Source organism: Pyrus communis, chromosome 3, assembly GCF_041283825.1.
Source record: "Pyrus communis isolate YQ-2024b chromosome 3, ASM4128382v1, whole genome shotgun sequence".
NCBI classification, from domain to species: Eukaryota; Viridiplantae; Streptophyta; class Magnoliopsida; order Rosales; family Rosaceae; genus Pyrus; species Pyrus communis.
In genome coordinates this window covers 11,815,400-11,838,304 of record NC_142567.1, presented here as the reverse complement: position 1 = coordinate 11,838,304, position 22,905 = coordinate 11,815,400, and the positions used below count along the sequence as shown (strand labels likewise).

Below are 22,905 nucleotides of genomic sequence, written 5' to 3'. Positions count from 1 at the left end.
AATGAAAGTACTAATTGTTAGAACCAAATTCGTGCACCGCAGTGAGTAGCGGAGATGCACAAATCCAAGTAACTTGTAAAAGAGCAAACAACCGTGAGCAAGCCTAAGACCCGGGGCAAGGGCGAAGGGTGTGCCGACCAAAGGCTCTCCAACGGTCAATTTAGTAAGCAAGTATACGATTCAAGCAATAGTCGCGGGCAAATAGTACACTTGTTAAACAATCCAGTGGAATTTCCAAAATTAAGGAAGCCTCGCATGGAGGAAAAGGATTAGAAATTAAATCATTGTTCCAAAGAGTCTTACGTGGAGAAATCAATGACGAAGCAAACTTACTGATGGACTTTCCAATACCAACTTGCCAACATGAACCCTATTCAAGAACCACTCTAGCTGCCAATATAACATACCAACTAGCAGATGCGCACAAGCCTAAATTAGCTTTCTATTTTCATCGCCTTTTCCCTCTCGTTTCACACTTTGCTTTTTGTCCTTTTGTCCTTATAAAAAATCAATATAAGATATTGACGGGGCTCAATTGCAATGGTTCAAGTAGGAGGGAAGGGAAGGGGAAAAAGATTAGGAGGGGAGAGAATCTGACACACCCCGACCCGGAATACCTACCAGGACTTCAAATCGAGTTGTGTTGGCCGACACCCGAGAGGTGACAAAGCCATAAAGCGTAGTGATGTGGAAAATATGAATAAATTTAAACCTAAAAATGCCTAAGTATAAGAGTGCGCTAGTGAGCGGGAAGGAACCCATTTCACACATGACGTCAGAGTATAAATAAAGTACAGTAAAGTGATGAGAATATACCATCGAGGGTAATCTCTAATACCAAGATTTGCCAAGAATCCTCATCGACATGAAAGCTCAGCACTAAAACTTGGAGGGGTGAAAAACAAGGGTGAGTAGGCCTAAAAATAAAGCTTTGTTAAAATCTTTTCAAAAACATAATAACCCCTCGCCGTAAAACAAGTATAGTTTCCAAAATACACATCTACGTATAGTAAGAAAATACTTACTGTAGCCTGCAATATCTCAAGGTTAAATACGGCATAATATTTCGTAAGTAAACGCATAACGTCCATAATCAACATAATCTCGCATAAGCAACCATATCATATATACTGCTCATCAACACATGCTGACACACAAGTTCATGCAGAGGTATTCTGACATGAACAAGACTAGGTATAACAATGATATACGCTCTAGTACTACAATCACATGAGGACTGGCACTATGCACAGCACATACGAGTCCTAATTGCCTATAGCAATCTAAGATAGGACTGGCACCTACAATGGATCCAAAGTGAGCATACAGTGCGATGTGCACATACACGTGAAAGACTGGCCCTAGCCCGGGCATGTACTAACACCGGTGCAGCAAACGATGAGCAAATAACATAAATGCAGCCATGCCATAGTGATTTGATAATTCTAGTCAACATGATATTATTTATAGTCGTAAACTTAATTAAGGCATCCCTTAAGATTTATAGTGATTACCTAATTTTCACTGTTACTAGATGTATATATAGAAACTAAATAGGTGTATGTGTGTGTGTGTGTGTCTATATATATATATATATATATATATATATATATATATATATATATATATCAAAGAAAAGACCCATTCACAGATCATGTCGTCGAGTCGAACTTGCCTCGTAGCATCGAGGGTCCTTGTGATGCGTTTCACCTAGAAACGAAGTCATTTATGTAAATATGTAATGTATTAACGTATAAATGCCTTTTCGTACAAAGTACGGCTAATAAAGAAACTATTTTAAAAAGGTTGAATTTCGAAAAACGGACGGCGGATTCAGGTTTGGCATGTCGAGAAACCTAAGAAGAGACCTCAGGTTCCTCCACGCGCCACTCGCAGTGGCTCTTTCATGCGCACCTACACGCCTGCAAGTACAAATGTAGTCGCCTTCTTCACGAGGACCTGCATTTTGCAGGTTGAACAATCGACTTTCAGAGCTCCAAACGAGCTCAAATCTTAACCAAAATTAATGATTCAAAAACCTAAGTGAAGTAGCAAATGCAGGGAATAGACCTATACAAGAGTAAGGCTGAGATATGGTCAGAGTTGGCTAGAAAAATTCTCTAAAAAATGGCCTAACGTCCACGGTTCCAGGCTCCCAAAATTTATGGGGAAAATTTCACTGAGGTGTAACTGCACCAAAACACAGTCTCAAGGTTTTGAATAGAACCAGAACATCACTAAGGTCCAATGGAAGGAAAAACAGAACTTACCCAAGTCGGAAAACTAAGAAATCTTGCTAGATTTCCATGAAAGAGATGATGAATCGTGGCAAAGTTCTTATGTAGTGTCAAGCTCCACGTCTAGGTTAATGCTCATAGTCTGAGCTTACAGAGATAGGAAAGGACAAGGCATGGTGTTGGTCCGATGGTCTAACGCACCGGAGTAGTCGAGTGATGGTGGTTCAGTGTTACTGTGCATGAGGAGTGCAGAGAATTTTGGATGAGAGAGTCTTAGAGAGCTTGAGATGAAAGACAAGTCGTGGTCATCAACGGTGGTAGCTCCAAGACAAGGGATTTCGCTGAAGTGGTCATGTTTTGCCGGTCTTTGTAACACGGAGGAATAAGGGAGAAAGGATGAGTGAAATGCGCGAGAGGGAGAGTCTTAGTGAGAGAGAGAGAGAGTTTGAAAATAAGAGAAATAATGGGAGAGAGAGACCGAGATCTCTGGAGGATGAAGATATGGGATAGGGCAGGAGTGAGGTGTGGGCCCTACGTGTCTCACAAATCAATACAAAATATCTCTAACAATGAAATTACCAATTTGTCCTCAATGTTCAATGTTTCATAAAATTTTAACCGTAACTTCGATTTTGATTCCGCTTACGCCTATGCGTTCGTATCGTCGAGTACTTCAAGAATACGCTAAAAGAATGTTTCATACGTCTCTCTAAACAATGGTCAATGGAAGTCAAAATCCTTGCCTCTAGGGGCATTTTCGTCAATTCACACTTTTAAAATTTATAAAATTGTAGAACTAGGGATAGGTTGTCCCAATCTACCCACCTTAAAAAAATTTCATCCTCGAAATTTGAAATCACTTGTTATACAAAAATAGTGAAAAGACAGCAGAAAAATAAATATGTAAAGAAGATATCAAGTTAGAGGTGTTGCATAAAAGAGAATGACATTCCGTCGCAATCGGAGTGCAATGATTCCTCTTTCATGCCTCCAAACTCATACTTTCCTTCTCCTTCAGTACAATGTTATAGTATAATACTCATTATGAAAAAATAAAGTTGAAAATATTTATATATGTATAATAACCTCACATCAATATACATATATAATACGTAAAGTTAAAATAATTGTACTGAAATTTAAAATGAACATAGAAAGGTTTTTTTTTTTTTTTTTTTTTTTTTCACCTACGCACTCATTACATCATGTACTCCAATGGTAAGTGCGTAGTATCCTTGGGTCAAGCCCAAGCAATGAATGAATAACTAAAAATGCAAACGTAAAAGGTCCTACTTGTCCACTTGCTTAACGAACCCAACGAATAAGTTATCGATATTACAGTCTGCATCCCGCAATAACAACAACTCATTATTGTCACGATAAAAAAGCAACAAATTCCTGAGGGTGCAATATTACCATCTTGCCCCTCATTGGGAGATACATACAAATCGTCTAATTAACGTCTCGACCACGCCTCTATACTACCCTCTCGGGTGACAAAGCAATTAGCACACAATTTCCTAAATTGTAATCTCGATTATTCAAATACCTGTTCGTAATACTCATATGTCAATCATGTGCTATTCATAAAATCTCCATACACATCTCAAATGGTATCATACCCAAAATCAAAAGTGTAACCGCAGTTACACATAACTCTAACAAAGATAAGTGTCAATCATAACCATGCTAAAACTGTAAAACATACAAAAGCAAAATGTTCTCTAAGGTCCAGATAGTTCATTCAGACTAGTCATTAGTCTAAGGGTGAAATGTGGTGTTAGACAAAAGCTTAGTATGCATGGCTTTCAAGAAGACTTCCCAAGACTTGGAAGTGAAACGTGCATCACAGTGAGACACATTAGTGACATGCATACCATGTAGCCGAACAATGTAGTTCACAAGTACCTTAGTGAGCAGATTCATTGTGAATTTCCCTCAGATTTAGTGAAAAAACTATGTCCAGTAGGATAACAGAACATTCAAGAATTTGAGGGTCGAAACAAGTTCATCAAATCTAGAATACAAAACAACTGGATTGAACACATAACATCTCGCTATAACGGCAGCTTCAAGAATATTCAAGCACCAACGGTAAGGATTCGTTCAGCAGAGTATTTATTAGGTGATTGAGAAATTAATGGTCACAACTAGAATTTCAAGGTTCGAGCGATTCACCTAAACGGTCTATCTGCTTCAAAAATAATATGAAGTGTAGTAGGGTAAACATGTGCCTAAAGTTGTTTAGAATGTCTTCCAGCACAAAATGTGAATATGGAATCACAATCAACATAGATGTTGATCGAAATGGCAGAAAAATATGATAAATTTGAGTATGAGTAATTTTACCAAATGGTCTAAAATGTAGTCCTCCCAGGACCAACGAAAAGTAAGTTAACTAGTCAAGTCAATTGATAATCACCGAAACATCATCATAATATTCACATGTACAAAATACTTCGTATCGAGAGTTTATGGTGATATTTCCCATCTCTATTCAAATACAGAAGGTGATTATAACCACTTGAACGATTCTTGATGATTTGTAAGTAACGTCTAACCAATACCCATGAATTCCAACTAAAACAGAATAGGACCAGCTGAAAGTATTTCAAGTGTAGATAATGTCTTTTGCTGCAGTAAGCAATAATTACGTTTGCACAATCGAGGTGATACACGATAGTGTAATCGTAGATGTTGGTTTGGTTTGATCCTTCCACTACCACTACCAGAAATTTAGTTTATTTCCAATGAGGATGTATTTGAGAAGTCTAAGATTAATAAAAGTCATGGACACATTTCTCCATCGAGAAGTGTCATTCAGTTTTCAAACGAAGATGATAACCATTAACTCTAAGTCATAAGTAAGATGGTTCGTTTCCTATAATCCCAAACGCGGGGGAACAAATGTAATACTCTGTCATGCTATATCTACACAGCCACAACATCCAGAGAAAACATCATCTTGGATATCCAAAATTATTGATGCTTCGAAATGCATGAACAATGGTAGGAAATAAACAGCACTTCAGTTGTCATAACTTTAATCGTATTTCATGTCTCAGCTAAACTTATTTTCCCCCCGCCATGTGGAAAGGAAAATCACCACCGCTGAAAGTCACTAACAACCTGCCGATAAAATCAACGACGCCAAGGATATCGCAACTTCACAACTATTTGTGGAATATGAAATTTTCGACATTTGCAACCTTTTTGGAAATTGACAAGAATGTCATTTGTTGAGATCACGTCCCCTAAAAAGTACCAACTAAAAAAAGGTAATATTTGAGGAATTTGATATAAAGCTAAATGTCGGTGTAAGGAGAATTTAATCTCGTTGCTGAGATAAGTGAGAAAGTTATCAGTAAGACCACTATGAATTCGACAAGCTACGGAAGAAAACTTGAGTTCCAAAAGTTGGTCAGGTAGACCATCAATTCGAAGTATGGGTTAGTAGTTTTAATCGTCACCCGATGGAGTTACTAAAATTTAGGTACGATCCTAAGGTTCAATCTTTCGCCTTCGCGGACAAGTTTTTTATTTCCTAGATAAGGTGTTTGGTTTGATAAATTCCTAATCGGTAAGCCTATGTAACTAAGTTCTCTCAATGACGTAGGAATTGATCGAAAAAACTCAAGGAAACTGGTGTAGTACGAGAAAGTGGATTGATGGTGTGCTTTACTTCACCATTTGGTGATATCCTAGATAAAATTTTGAGAAATGACGCCAAATGTATACATCCTCGAAACGTACCATACTACTTCATTTCTATACCCCACGTACTAAAAGGTCTTCACAATTTTCTCAATGCTCATTTCGCTCTTACAGTGGGAAAATAATTCATGCCTTAATTCTAATATTTGTTTGTGAAAGTGATCGAAAAGGTGATTGGTCAAAGAGGTTTTAGTTACCTAAATGGGTAATATGGTTAACACAACCGTGAGTTTATGGTCCTCCTACAAAGCTTGCCCTTAAGTTTCCATAATTTTAATTTCTTCGGCTCAGATAGCCTATGTTACTCAATCTATCAGTCGCGCCGCTAATTAACACATTTATGATATTTTAATATTATTCGTTACCCTGAAATTGTAAACCAACGTTTTGACATAAGGGTATCACTCCCAGATACTAGCACATGTGCCTGGTATCAGAAAATCATATTGCCTGAATACTGGTTAACAGTTCCTGGATATCAGATAGTATCGTCAATTAGCAGTGCCACAGTATGCTAATTATAGATTAGAGCCCGCTCGGGTGGATGGTTTCAGATGGATGGTAAGAAATTGGTCATTTGAGGTGGTTTCATTAATTCTATGGAAAATACTCACTACTTCGGGGATTTCTACTTACCGTAGGTATAACAACTGGTATGTCTGTGCCTATGCTCATCGAATTGAAGAATACAATGTCGAAAGGAAATCTAAGACTAGTGTTGGTTGGAGTGTCCTAAGGCTGGAAAAAGAAATTTGCTAACAATCTACTTTAGAACCAACTTAAACGGAAGTTGATCTTCCTCCTAAAGATCCGAAATGATAACTAGTGCGTTAGAAAAGATTAGTGCTATCAGCAACCAAAAGTGTCTGTCCTTCAGATGTTCTTCCGTCGAGTGCTACCCCTTTAGCACCACATTGTCACTAAAGACATTTCTAGAAATTTTGACGAAAGTACAACTTCGTAAGAATTCCGTAGATGGTATACTAATGGATACTGCCAAGGAATCAAAACTATTCTTGGATCCTAACTCGAAAGGATTGATAATGATAATGAGATAAATGTAGTGGAATTGATTGGTAAATCTCTAATGACACACAATTATCGATACATTAGCCCTGCTTTGGAGCCTTCCACTCATACCAAAACGGGATTTTCCTTGGTAGGAAATTTCTTCATTTAATGTCTAAAGGTGTCTGCCAAAATGATGTTCTAGAATGTCGATAAGTCGTCAAAGTCATTCAAAACTTAGAAAAAGTTAACACATTTTTCGTGCTTAACAAGGTGGCAAGATTCAAGAATTAGGCTTAAGAACCAAGAATGCTTACATCACGTGTGTGATGAACGCAATACTGCCCAAACTTATGTTCTGATACCAAACTGACACATCCCGACCCGGAATGTCCACCTGGACTCTGAATCGAGTTGTGTTGGTCAACACCCGGGAGGTGACAAAGCCATAAAGTATAGTGATGTGGAAAATGTGAATAAATTTAAACCTAAAAGTGCCTAACTATAAGAGTGCGCTAGTGAGCGAGAATGAACCCATTTCACACATGATGTCAGAGCATAAGTAAAGTACAGTAAAGTAGGATGAGAATTATACCATCGAAGGTAATCTTTAATACCAAGATTTTCCAAGAATCCTCGTTGATATGAAAGCTCAGCACTAAAACCTGGAGGGGCGAAAAACAAGGTGAGTAGGCCTAAAAACAAAGCTTTGTAAAAACCTTTTCAAAAACATAGTAACCCCTCGCTGTAAAACAAGTATAGTTTCCAAAATATACATACTACATATATATAGTAAGAAAATACTTACTGTAGCCTGCAATATCTCAAGATTCAATACGGCACAATAATTCATAAGTAAATGCATGACGTCCGTAATCAACATAATCTCGCATAAACAGCCATATCATATCAAGTGCTCGTCAACACATGCTGACACATGAGTTCATGCAAAGGTATTCTGACATGAACAAGACTGCGTGTAACAATGATATATGTTCTAGTACTATAATCACGTGAAGACTGGCGCTATGTGCAACTCATATGAGTCCTGATTGCCTATAGCAATCTAAGACAGGACTGGCACCTACAATGAATCCAAAGTGAGTGTACGGTGCCATGTGCAAATACACGTGAAAGATTGGCCCTAGCCTGGGGGAGTACTAATACCGATGCAGCAAACGATGAGCATATAACATAAATGTAGTCCTGCTACAGTGATTCGATCATTCTAGTCAACATAATATTATTCATAGCAGTAAGCATAATTAAGGCATCCTGTAAGATTTATGGTGATTTCCTAATTTTCACTGTTATGTCATCTCTTATAAATGTTAATTTAATTACAGCAGTCATAGAGAAAATTCATTATTAGATGTATATATGGAAAGTAAATAGATATATATATATATATATATATATATATATATATATATATCAAAGATAAGACCCACTCATAGATCATGTTGTCGAGTCGAACCCACCTCGTAGCATCGAGAGTCCTTATGATGCGTTTCGCCTATAAACGAAATCATTTATGTAAATATGTAACGTACTAACGTATAAACGTGTTTTTGTACAAAGTACAGCTAATAAAGAAACTATTTTAAAATGGTCGAATTTCAGAAAATAGAGTGTGGATTCGGGTCCGACATGTCGAGAAACCTAAGGATGGACCTCGGGTTCCTCCACGCGTTGCCACATGCGCCATCATAAGGTGGCTGCACCGGCAGCCACGTGCCTTACATGCCACTCAAGGTATCTCCCTCACGCGTGCCCACGCGTTTGCAAGTATAATCGCCTTCTTCACTAGGACATGTGTTTTACAGGTTAAACTGCCAACTTCTAAAGCTCCAAACGAGGTCAAATCTCAACCAAAATTGATGATTCAAAAACCTAATGAAGTAGGAAATGTAGGGGATAGATCTATACCAGAACGGGGTTGAGATACAGTTGGAGTTGGCTGAAAAAATGCTTTGAAAGTGGCCTAACAACCACAGTTCCAAGCTTCCAAAAATTATGGGGAAAATTTCCCCAAGGTGTAACTGCACCAAAACACCACCAAGACACAGTCTCAAGGTTTTGAGCAGAACCAAAACATCACTAAGGTCCAATGGAAGGAAAAACATAACTTACCCAAGCTGGAAAACCGAGAAATCTTGCCGGAGTTCCATGAAAGAGATGATGAACAGTGGCAAAGTTCATGTGCAGTGTCAAGCTCCACGTCTGGGTTAATGCTCATGGTATAAGCTTACAGAGATAGGAAAAGACAAGGCACAGTGGTGGTCCGATGGTCTAATACGCCAGAGTAGTCGAGTGATGGTGGTTTAGTGTTACTGTGCATATGGAGTGTAGAGAGTTTTGGATGAGAGAGTCTCAGAGAGTTTAAGATGGGAGACAAGTCATGGCCGTCGACGATGGTATCTCCGTGACAAGTGATCTCGCCGGAGTGGTCATGTTTTGCTGGTCTCTATAACACAAAGGAATAAGGGAGAAATGATGGGTAAAATGCGAGAGAGAAAAAGAAAAAGAGTCTTAGTGAGAATGAGAGAGTTTGAAAATAAGAGAAATAATGGGAGAGAGAAAGACCGAGATCTCTGGAGGGTGAAGATACAGGATAGGGTAAGAGTGGGGTGTGGGCCCCACGTGTCTCGCAAATCAATACAAAATATCTCTAAACATGAAATTACCAATTTGTCCTCGGTATTCGATGTTTCGTAAAATTTTAATTGTTTCAATTTCGATTTCGCTTACACCTATGCGTTTGTATCGTTGAAAATACGCTAAAAGAATGTTTCATACGTCTCTCTAAACAATCGTCAACGGAAGTCACAATCGTTGCCTCTAGGGGCATTTTGATCAATTCACAATTTTAAAATTTATAAAATCATAGAATTGGGGACGGGTTGTCATAGAATCCTCCTCCAGCTACAAGTGACTCGAGATTCTATAACAAATGCCACCCTTGCATAGTAAGAAAAGCAAGATTGAAGTCATAAAGTAATTGAAAACCCATCCCTCTTCAAATTTAGGCCAATACATAGACTTTCATGAGCAGAGAAAATAGTTTTTTTTTGTTTCAATACAAGTATCGATATCCATTTTAGACATTACAAACAATGAAAATATCTTCTACGAAACTTTTACAAACACCTATTAGGAGCAAGTAGTGGATTGTCCTTATAGATATTACCTTCCTTTTTAGCCTATTTCGTTTCGGATTCAAGCTCATCCACATTCGCGTAGTTTAGATGAATCTAAATCATATTTGTAACCCAACTGATTCCTCTCAAAGCTTTATTAAACTAGGGGACTTTAAAAAAAAAGGAATTTTAATAAAAAGGGCCTAACACTATTCATTTTTAATCAAAATGACATTTTGTGTATGAAATGTCCACAATGGATCAAGCCTTTTTTTTTATTTACTCTTATGCCATTATTTCATTATTGTAGGGGGTCCACAATGATATTGACATTTCTGTCTTGAAATACATTGTTTTACATGACGTTATTCAACTTACGCTAATTTGCTGCCAACTTTTCATGCTTCCATCATGTTGTCGATGTTATGCAGCTCTTTTTCTGCCAAATTGTTCCAGTACTCTTCATCACCTTCTACTAGCTCTGCATCTCTTTCTCTATCTTCTTTTACCTTGTAATACATATCTGCTGTTTCTCCTTTGAAATTTTGAGGCTTCTAGTAGGGCTGATGACTGAATCTTGTCTTACTGTAAATATACATTTCTTTTTCTTCTGCTACTAGTAACATATCATACCTAAAATCTTCAAACTCATCTAAGGCTAACATTTGGATCCCTCAAAATCTTAGAATATTTTTGTATCAAGGAGTCCACCTATGTGGGGAGATAAAGGATAGTCTAAAGGACTCTTCATTAATCATGGTTATATGCCTAGCTTTCTCCTTATGCATATGTGCATACCAATCTGGAGGACTACTGATAAAACTTATGCAAATTTCTTTCCACTGTTCTAGATAATCTTCTGCTAGTTTTATAAGCTTTTGAGGAAATTATTCTAGTTGGGAAATATGGTTAATAAATATTTTATCAAGATAGCCAAACTCTAATAGTAAGGCCGAGTTAACTTCTACTACATTATGCTTTTTATGATGCTCATAACTAAAATGCCATGGTTTAAAATTTCTCATGTTAATCCTGGGTACAGCTATGCTAACCTCTGGTTTACAAATACAATTCTCTATACTATCACAAAGACATGGTGGATACATCTTTGTAATAATATTCATCCCTGGTTTTGGATCAAAGATGGACTGATACAAAGCATATTATAATTGTAATTGTAACTCTTTCATGGACTATAATGGTCTGCTCAGGATCTCATTTTGCATATCTGGTGGCATTATTCTTAATTTTGCTTTTGAAATTTCTTCTAATAGGATATCATCTATTATTAAGTCTAAAGATATATTTCTAAGAAAACTTTCATATCTTTCTTGTTTTTCTTTGTCACTCAGATGTTGATGCTACTCCATTTCAATGTCTTCTTCTAAGAGCTCAATCTTAATCTCTTCTATAGGCTCATTAGCCTCTTGTTCTATGGGTTCAATAACCTCTTTTTCTTTATTCTTATGATCATCAATTTCTAAACCTATTTTCAATTCTCTTTTCAGTTTGTCACTTGCCTTTTGCTGCATTCTAAGAGATTAGAGTTCTTGGTTCATTTTGGTAAACTTATTGAGTAATGACTCATGGTCTCTAGAAATGACTTGAAGGTTGTGCTCAAGAGAATGAATACGATGCTGGCTTTGATGGAAATTAAAATTAAAGTTATCAAACTCTTGTTTATCTATTAAACTACAAGGCATATCAGCTGTCTTTATGGTTAAATCTGGATTAATTATATCTAATTTTGCTACTATTTTATTTTTACTCCAATGTACTTGTGGGTCTTCTCCTATAATTCTACTTTGTTCTACTAATTGTAACAATTCTTCTAAACTTTTTGGTCTATCTAATTGTAACATTTCTATACGGTTTCCTTCTTCTAAAACCGGATACTCATGTTCAAATATTTCTTCATCAAACTCTTCTATATTATTATGCTCATCATTTTCTTTTCAGTTTTCTAAATAATAACTATCTTAGCCACTAGACTCTTCTATACCTATGTTTTTGTATACTTCTACAATATTACTTTGATCAGTTATTGTGATGCCTCTTTTGAAAATGTTATGTTAGGATTCATAAATAAAAAACCTTGCAAACTTTTCAAAAAGTTTAAACCTAAAATGAATGGGTATGATCCTACTGGTGAAACAAATGTTAATGGTAAAATAAATTGTTGTTTTTTTTTACTTTAATAGACTCATTATTAATACAATGTGTTAAATAAACTGATCTCTTATCAAACTGTGTTATTTTCACTAGTTTTACTAATTTTTGTCAATATTTTTCTGGTACTAACTTTTCTCTTATGACACTCTTTGTGTTTCTTGTATCTATCATAGTTGTTGTTTGTATTTTGTGTTCTTTTGCTATTTCTATTTCACAATTTATGGTAATTAAAGAACTATTTTTTGGCTTTTCTATACTATAAACAGTATTTCGTAATATTTCAGTACTTTCTTGTGATTCTGCTAAATTAATATCTAATAACCTATTACTATAACATTTTTCACATAATATTGAATATGTATTATAATATTTATTTGCAACTAGCTTGCTACACTTATAACATTTTTCTGGCCAACCTAAATTTATATATTTATACTCTTCTTCATGTTGTTCTTCTATGAATGCACACATATATTCTTCTAAATCACTATTTGAACTATTTGAATCTTACGAGTCTGAATCTAACTTATTTATATTTTCTATACTATAAATACTCTCATTATCACTTAAATCATCTAAACTATATATTGAGTGTATATCTTCATCCTCTTCTAACTTAAACAACTCCATGAAATGTACTTTTTCTCTTGACTGTTTACCTAATTTTGGACATTTAGGTCTAATGTGTCCAACTTCTCCACATAAATAACATTTACAACTACTCGTATATTTTGGTGCTTTATATTTTCTAATCCAAGGTCTACCACTTCTTTTCCTAAATTGTTTTGGAATATATTTTCTCTTTCTATATGTTCTTGAAGGTCTTATGCTAAAATTCTTATGTTGTTTGTAAGGTTTATATGACCTATATTTCTTTTTATATATTTTATTATGCTTATTTTTCTTATGACAACTGTCACATCCTCGCCCGGGCCCCCACCACATCTCGGGCTTGACTCCACCGTAGCACGATATTGTCGGCTTTGGGCCCCGACCACACCCCCACGGTTTTGTTTCTGGGAACTCACACGAGAACTTCCCAGTGGGCCACCCATCCTAGGAATGCTCTCGCGCAAACTCGCTTAACTTCAGAGTTCCTACAGAACCCGAAGCCAATGAGGCTCTCAAAATGCCTCGTGCTAGGTAGAGATGGGAATATACATATAAGGCTTACAAGATCCATTCCCCTGGGCGATGTGGGATGTTACAATCCACCCCCCTTAGGGGTTTGACGTCCTCGTCGGCACACTTCTGGCTAGGGATTGGCTCTGATACCAAATTGTCACATCCCGGGCTCAACTCCATCGTAGCACGATATTGTCCGTTTTGGACCCCGACCACGCCCTCACGATTTTGTTTCTAGGAACGCACACGAGAACTTTGTGATAAGTCACCCATCCTGGGAATGCTTTTCACCTATTGGTCCTTTTATTTTTGTCATATAAGTATCTAATAAATTAATATCGCTAATTCTACCTATTCTTCCTAAATATTTAAAGAAATTTGTAGTATACTCAACTATATACTGTAAATCACAAATTTGTAATTGTTCTAAACTTCTAATTACACTTATTTGTTCTTGTTCGCTTCTGTCATCTAACCTATTATGATCTAAAAATTCTTATTTAATCAAAGTAACAAAACCATCAATATTAAAATGCGTTTTAGCTACCTGATGCTGTTCTGGATTTTAAACTTTCCATGATTGGAAATAATAAAAAACTAGACCATCTAAAGTATGCTTGAAGTAATCTAACATATTTTGTGAATTACTAAAATCTAACATTAATGCTGCATGTACGCAACCTTTCTCCCATCTCTCAATCATTTTTCCCAATCTTGTGGATCTACATTATCTAAATTCAATATATTTCCTGCTATATTAATTTGTTCTAACCCTCTCAAATATAGAATCCTATTTTTTCTGGGTGGTTTTATGATACTTTCTTCTATGTAATCTACTCCAACTTGTTCTTTATATTGCTCATTTGTTGGTCTCAAAAATTGTTGATCAGTTCTACCTATGTATCATGGATTTTCTACTCCTAATGTACTCCTTTCTTTTGCTGGATTACATTCTACTTTCAATTCTAATAAATTATTATATTCTTTTGATCCTAAAATATGTTCTACTCCTATTTCTAAAATTAATATTTTCATCTCTTCATCTGAAATTATATGTAATCCTAAATCATATGTCTTATATTTTTCTAAGTATTGTTCTTCATCTAAATGATCAATATCTTCTATAAGCTTACTTACAATATGATCAAAATTTTGGTCAACTAAATTGATATATAAATTATCAAAAACCATATGAGTACTCTCATTTTCGATATCACTATCATCTTCTTCTATATTTTCTAGTTGCTTGTAATTACTAAACCTATTTGTTGCTTTACCTGTACTAGTCTCATATATTTGTACTCTATCTGGGTGTCTATTTTTTGCTACTTGTAAAGTAGGTAATGTCCACTGAGTTCCTTCTAAAAAAACTATTATCTACGGGTTTTGCTTCTATCATATTTACATGCTTACTACCAAATGTTTGAACTAAATTTTGAATTCTAAATTAAACTTATGATTATATTTATCAGACGCTTTACTAATATACATTAAGCTAATACACAAATTTTTATACTCTCCTTTCATATTATAATTTTTTTGTTCTTATGCTTACTTTAATATATTTACTAAATTCGTTTATTGTCATAACATAATTTGGAATACATCCTATGACTGCTAAGTTTGAAATTAAGTCTATTTCAGCTATTGCTATTGTTGCTTGTTGGTAATTATCCCATCTATCACCATATATGTATACTAAAGCTTTTGTGCCTACTTGTGCTCTGGTTAATCTTGCTATTCCAATTAATATTGTTCATATGCGAATCTGACTGAAATGTGATTTTCTCAAATGCATAACTGCTTCCTTACTAAGTAGATTAAGTGTAACTTCTTTATTAATACAGCTACCTTCATATTGACTGATGCTACTTACAATTCTACTTCTATTTTCAAATAAACCTAATTGATACAAATTGTATTTATTTTTCTGCATTTTCTCAAATCCTCTTCTAATAAATTCTTGTGCTTCCTTTTCATTTGGATAAATATCTTTAGCTCTAACCACTTCTTTTCCTTTTCTCCTAAAGAGTTCCATTTTCTATTATCAAAATGATTTATCTTAGGTCTTCTAATATGATTATGTGCACTTAAAATTAAATTTTCTAATTTTTCTAGCAAAGATGGTGGAAGTGATGAAGATGCGTTATGTAAAACTTGATTTATTTCTTCTATTTGTTCTTCAACTTAATCTAATTTTTCAGCCAAACTCAAAACTAATTGAATAATTAAATTATTTTGCCTAATGGGAATAGTACTACTAGTTACCTGTGTTGAAAAATCTATTAAACCTATTGGTTCTTTATCTAACTTACTAATTTCTTTCAAACCTTGGATATATTTTCTGCTAGTTCTAGAATCGATCTTTAAACTAATAATCTATCTATTTTATTATGCAACTTATCTACTTGTTCACTCAAACTCTTTTTGCACTAATTGAAGTTTATGAACTTCTAATTTTAACTGCTCAACTATTTATAATGATTTGAGTTCTACTTGCTTAGGCTTATTATCTATGAGGTCACCAAGCTCTTTTATCTCTCTTTTGCTAGGAAACCTTTGAATATTTTTATTATTATCTTCTAACTGAGATGTAATATAATATAAATTTTGTCTAATTGTTTTTATGGAATTTTTTTGAAAATGTTCTAACAACTGGTTTAACAAATGATTATGCTTATTATTTTCTAATTTTATATTTTCTGTTTGACTAATAATAAGATCTACAATAATATTGGCTCATGGATTTTCTTCACTATGCAAAATATGATTATGCTTTCTCAATGGAAAATAACAAACTAACCTATTTTGTTCTAAGGTTATTTTTCTTTTTTGAGGTTCACTAATTTCTAAATTAAGGTAATTTATCATAAATTACAGTCTACCTTTCTCTAAAGTTATGGCTAACTGGTTTCTTAAAAACTCTTTTTCTTCTATCAAGGTCTCTAAAACTTGATTTGTTGCTCTTTTTGCTTCTAAAACTTTATGCTGCACTTCTGTATTATTATATTTACTAATAAATGAAGGATGTTCAAGATAACCAAGATAAAACTTCCACTTCTTCAAAGTCCTGCTAATTCTTTTGGAGATATATGCTAATCTTCTCTTTATGCTAGCTATAGTTGGGTGTCTGGGATAATAAGTACTTGTGGTTGTGGTTGATAAGGTCTAAAAGGACAATAATATATGATGTTCATACAAAATAAACAAGTGTGATATCAGTTGTGTTAATGACTTACATCCTCAAGGTACTTTACTATTATAATTATACTATTGAAATGCTAAACTAGGCTCTGATACCAAATTCGTTAAGCAAGCCCGGTTAAATAGTCAGATGGCCATTATAACAACTAGACATAAAACATTGCACATAGAACTCGACATGTTTCAGCATGACGGCCACTCACAATGCAAGTATAAGGCCTTAACAACTGAACTCAAAGGTACGAAGAACTTAGAGGTACCCTGGTTAATGTCTAGTTATTTGTATGGCAAGCATTCAACTATAATAGAGTGCTCAAATAAAGTATGATCGTTAGTTTAGAAGGTTAATAATATAACTACAATAGTGTTTTCTTGCTTTGGACTAGAAGTCTAATTAAACAAACACGCTAAAGAAAGAAGAAAACTTACTTAAGATTTGGAGATTGCTTGAATCTATACACTTGAACTTTTATTGATATATAGAATGTTTACAAAGAGAAGTGTTTACAAAGGATACTAGGATGGTTTCAGATGCTTGAGTGTATAAGGATTGAAGTTTGGTGTGTGTCAAATGTGAGTATCTGGTGTTTTTCTAGTGTGAGTATCTAGTGTGTGTATACAATGAATGGAACTCTTCTTATATAGACTGAATGACGATACTCTGATAAAAATTTAAAATCTTTACAAAATGATATGGGCATCTTCTTAGTACTTGTCATCTTCTACTGTTGCTGAAATTGTCAACACTGTTTCTGAAACGTGGTTTAACTTATTTGTCTTCTTTTGCTTTGTTTTGATAAATGCATGTGAACTTGCTTGTCTTCTTTGGCTTTGTCTTGATAAATGCATATGAGCTTGCTGCATGGCTGTCTCCTGGAGCCCATTTTTTGCTTTTGTTTTGAACATGCATGTGATCTTTCTGAAATGGTTTGTCTCCCTTGTCTTCTTTCCCATGCCCAATTTGGGTATTTTCAAATTGTTTTGTCTTGATGATTAAAAGGAAACTTTTTTGGGTGTTTTCATTAGTTTTCCCTTAAAAAAAAGGTTCTTTGCATTTCGATTCCTCTTCATCTTTATTTGTAGTATTGTTGTCTTTCTCCAACATATCTCATTTTGTATATTCTAAATGGGGATTTTATCACAGATGATCTTTGAGATTGATCAAACTCATCATTTTGGTTCCTCACTTTCAAAATCAATAAATGTCGTCTCTAACATTCACTACCGCATATCAATTTGGTCATTTCGTTTAGGTTTCATCAACTATTATGTTAGTTTGTATGCGGGACCCACAAACCCAATAAAATTGTGACACATAGATTGCACAAAATAAGGGTTTTTATCGCAAATGGTCCCTGACATTGATCCAACTCTTCATTTTGGTCCCTGAGTTTCAAAAATTGATAAATTTGGTCCTTGTCTTTCACTGCTGCACATATATTTAGTCATTTCCTTATAGTTTCGTCAATATTTTTTGTTAGTGTGCTGATATGGTCCCACTAATCCAATCATATGGCGCCATGTGGAGTAACTATAAGCAACTAGTTTTTTAAGAGTGAACCAACTGATGAGTATTTCGCGCTGGCATTTCTCTCGCTCCCACAATCCCAATTGGAAAAAAAATTCAATCTAAATTCGATAAAATTGAATCCAAATGTAATTCGAATTTGATAAGATTATAACCAACTAGAGGGAATGAGAAATGAGTTCAGAGAGGCCAAGTGCTTTAGATGTCATGGTGCCTTCCTAATTTAATCAATTTCAGAGACCATTTTTGATAAAAACTCATTCTAATTTAATATTCGTAAGGTTGGTGCTTGTATTGTATTCTTGGAGTGCAAACAATGGCGTCCAATTGGTTGGCCTTGAATTCGTGACTTTGTATAAGAACACTGTTTGGTGGAGAGCTTAATTAGGCAAATTAAGTAACCATTTTAGCTCAAAGTGTGGGAAAAGTATAGTACTTTGACTCTTCTTTTAAAATTAACAGCTGGTGTGCAGCCAATGTTTTCATGCCATGAAATCAGCTCAAGTATTTGAAGGTTTGTTCGTAGTTGATAAAATATTTGTCAAATTGTTTAGGGTCTTACTTGTAACGTTTTCTAAAACAGCTTTTCGTTTTATAGATAAAAAAAATAAATGTAAATTAGTATGATGTTTTTAAAGAATTAACTCAGGTTATGAAAAAAAAAACACAAATTCCAGTATTTACACCTCGTTTGGTATTGTTTTTTTTTTTTTTTTTTTACTAAAAGATGCTTCACTTTAAAGTTAAGCAATAAAAAAAATTATCTGTAAGTTATTTTTAAAAGCTGCTTTCATAAAAAGCAGAGTTGAGCCTTTAAATAATTTCAATTTTTGTGATTCCTTGTTTCGTTTTTTTTTTTTTAAATGACATTACTTATCCTTCTACTTACGTTGTATTCCTTGTAGAACAAAGTGACCAACACCACATACCACTATAGACACAAAGTTTACACAACCACTGCCTTACCACAAAATTGTTACCACCACAACCACAACCGCCGCTGCCGCCACTACCACCATTGTTACCTCTTCACCTGAACCACTACACTACCACCATATCTCTACCATTGTTGCTACCATCACCACCCGCCACCACCATCCCCACCACTGCCCTCGCCACCACTATCGTTGTCACCACCCCACCACCATGTCCATTTTTTTTCATTATATATAATTATATCAATTTTACATTAAAAATTACCAAATGCTTTTACATTGGTTTTCATACTCACATCACTCTTAAAAGTACAGTTTATCAAACTCTTATCTGCTTTATTTTACAATTGATTTTTTTTAAACACAACAGAAGCAATTTTTTTTAAAGAACAGTAATCCCAAACTGACCCTTAGCCCACGTCAGTTTGTTCTAGTATAACCCTTACAGGATTTAGGTATCCTACAAAGAATATAATAAATGCATGAGCCTAATTCGATGAACCGACAATTTTTAATCCTATTTCTAGTTTAAACACTCACACTTTAATGTAAAACTCAAGAAGTAATCACATCAAATTTTCAAAAAAAAATGCACAAACTTTTGATGAAGTCATCTCGTTAGATACAATAAAAAGAACACGTAGTGTAAGAACTTGAGGATAATCTGGATTGTTATAAGCCGGCTGTTTGGTTCAAATAAATGCAGCAAGTCTTGTAGAAAAAGGTTTTGGTTTTGTCAGTTCATTTAGGATTAGAAAATGGTTTTAATCATGTGTTGCAATTTGCACTCACTATTTTTTTTTTTTTTTTTTAACAAATGATATTATCTACAATAAATGGGTATGGAAGTGGACTAAACCTCACAATGGGATAGTAATAGTGTGGTTCAAATTCGTCTTTAGCGAGAATCGAACCTAAAACCCCTTACTTACAAACGAGGAGGAATAGCACTAAATCGTAGTACTAAGTGATCACTATTAGACAAGCATTTTTTTGTTCGATTTCTACTTGGATTCTAATAGTAGAGTACATGCGTATAGTATAAATATGATGGTTTCGAATTACTTGTTACTTTTAATAACTGAACCGAATTGTATATGTATATATTCGGTTCGGTTCACAGTTTAACTGATAAACCGGGACGAACCGACCCTAATAAATAGTGAGGCTGAGTCCTTCAACTAAGTAGATGCAGCTGAGACCTGACATAAGAGACCAGCTGGAGCTAAAAAGAATTGGGGAGCTTCCCATGTTGGATAAGGCGGCATATAATATTAGGCCAAGTCTTTTTCTTGTTTTGTATAGCATTTGGAAGACCACAGGAAATTTCCTGACCAAACCAAATGATGCCCATTTCAAAGCAGAAACTGCACAACACAAATGAAAATCACATCGACTTGACTTTTTAATCGAAAATGGGGAGACATGATTCGAACTAGAGTGCAAAGGCAGGCGTCGAGCACGTTGCTCTAATCAATTTGGCTATGCCCAAGTACGCTACCATATAGTTGTTTTAGTTTAGCCAGCAATAGCCGTACATCTGAATTTGAACTCTGAAGCAACTATTCACATCAGAAATATAGAGCAACAAATTAAACAGAGACTAAAAGGAAGATATGTTCCACAAACGTAATGCATCCTATAAAAATTAGTTCGGATAAATTAAACTCAATCTTCTGCTAAATAAATTTATACCGTCAAACAGTGCAGCATTTCAAATAGCAATCAGAAGAAGGCACGGCTGCCATAGAACACCCGCGATCCGTCCTTTTTTTTATCAACTTCTAAACTGTTGTTGCTATGGTTTGGAATCACTTCGCTGCGGTCTTCACAATCTGCTTTATCAAGATCCATCGGGAGCTTCATCTTCGCCAAAGACTCGGTGAATTGCTGCATGCTTCTCATGTACATGTCCACGATTTGTTGCTGCATTGCAGATTGCTCCGCCTCCATATTTATATTCCCAAGTGGAGCAGAAAATACTTGACCAAATTGACCAGATCCAACTTTCTGTTCCTTGTTGCTCTCCTCTTCCTTGCCTGACAAGTTAGACTCCTTTTCGTCTCTGCCTTCTCTGCCCTTTCTTGAGGTTGGGGTGTCTGGACAAGCAGCGGAACCTTGATTAGCTGCTCCCGCGGTGACAGAAGCGTTGAGAGAATTCGACGATTCACCAGCCACAAGTTTCTTCTTGTCGATTGAATCAGCGGAGTTTCGATCATCGCTCAAGCTAGTGGTGGTGCAACTTAAGAAGCCGGAGTTCTGGATGCTCCCACTGGGAGAAACAGGGTCACCCTGAATCCCCTCACCTGAACTTACAGTCATTTCATGGTCAGGATCAGCAGCAGGCTGAGGAGATGCACCGAGATGAAGAAACGATCCAAGACCTTCGGGACCAGGTCTCCAAGCACAGTCACGCCTTGCCAAACTAAAATACTCAGTCACCATTTGTTGATTCGTACTCGCCACATCAATGTCTGGGAATTCCATCCTCGAATACTCAACAGGGTCTAACGCAACTTGAGATATTTTTCGATCAAGCAATACAACTTCTGAGGTTATGGAAGAGTTAGCGGATGATTCCGACAACGAACTAGTGGAGGGTTTAACAGGCAAAGAAGTATGGAGAGAAAGAGTTAGTTTGACAGTTCCAGCAGGGGAATGGAAGAGATCAGTGGAAGAGAGATTATAATCCTGAGTGACCTTTCCCTTCCCATTCACTTGAGAAATTGGGACCAAAGTGAATCCCAACAGCTGGTCTTCCATGTAGTTTCTTGCCCTGCTCAGCATCCAAATCTCGCATTTGAGGACTGCATCCAGTTGACCAATTTTGATCCTCAAGCTTTCGTTGAATTCGGGGTTCTTGCCACCTCCATTGATGACCCTAGTGGTGAGCGTCTCGTCTGGATTGTACGTAAGAGAGAATTTGGCGTACACATCTTGGTTTTCATAGATGCATATGTTGTGAATGTTCCTAGCATGATGAGCATAGATTTCAAGAATCCCTGAAAACTGATCGGAAACGCCATTTTCATCGGCTATTGTGCTTGAATTCAGGTTGTACCGGAATCCGGCTGTTGGATTGAATGATTCCATAGGAATTTAGGTGCACTTGGATGTTCTAACAGTTCTTTCTGTTTGGTAAGCAAGAAAGCTACAAGAAAAAAACGGATACAGAGTTAGATTAAGGGATCAATCTTTAGATACAAGCAAAGAAATTTCACAAAAAAGGAAGGTTGTGCAGGAGAGAGAGAGAGAGAGAGAGAGAGAGAGAGAGAGAGTTACAGTGGAAAGAAAAGAATTTTTGGAGGATTGCTTAGTGCTGGGTGATGATGGTAGGTGGGGTGGGAATGGAGAGAAAAAAGGGAATGAAGAAAACAAAGGGAATGGAAAGAGAAAAATTGATGATGGAAATAGGTGCCAACTTTTATTTTGGGTTGGGTTGGGAAGGAGAAACTTTTCATAGGATTCGGTATTCAAGCAGATATATCGCGTATTATAAAATAAATGTAGGGGATTGTTATTAACATTTTAAAAATTTTATTTTACACTCCAAACATTTTATATTAGAAAAAAAAAAAATTGTGAGGAGTGTAGAATGAGATTTTTGGAGTACCAATAACATTTTCCTAAATGTAATACTACCAAAAAAAAAAAATATATATATATATATATATACACACACACAAATAAGATACATGAAGTACCGTTTGAATACCTAGCAGTTGGAAAAATCTGTCGCTGGGGAGGTGGGTGAAGGATAGGGATTTGTTGGAGTTGCTTTGCCTTGACATTACAGCTTCCACTTGTAAAGTCTCTAATTTGCTCCACTGAGGTAATTTCGG

The 22,905-nt window shown here is 35.5% G+C and overlaps 1 protein-coding gene across 1 annotated transcript; it reads right to left on the bottom strand.

Moving 5' to 3' along the window:
* Nucleotides 1-20,548: 20,548 nt before the first annotated feature.
* On the bottom strand, nt 20,549-22,494 carry LOC137716129 (Calcium-dependent lipid-binding (CaLB domain) family protein). The gene is made up of 2 exons (XM_068455529.2): nt 22,346-22,494; nt 20,549-22,214 (listed from the first exon to the last, which is right to left on the bottom strand). The coding sequence occupies exon 2, from the start codon at nt 22,154-22,156 to the stop codon at nt 20,789-20,791; it is 1,368 nt and encodes a 455-aa protein (XP_068311630.2). The 5' UTR covers nt 22,157-22,214; nt 22,346-22,494; the 3' UTR covers nt 20,549-20,788.
* Between the last annotated feature and the right edge of the window lie 411 nt (nt 22,495-22,905).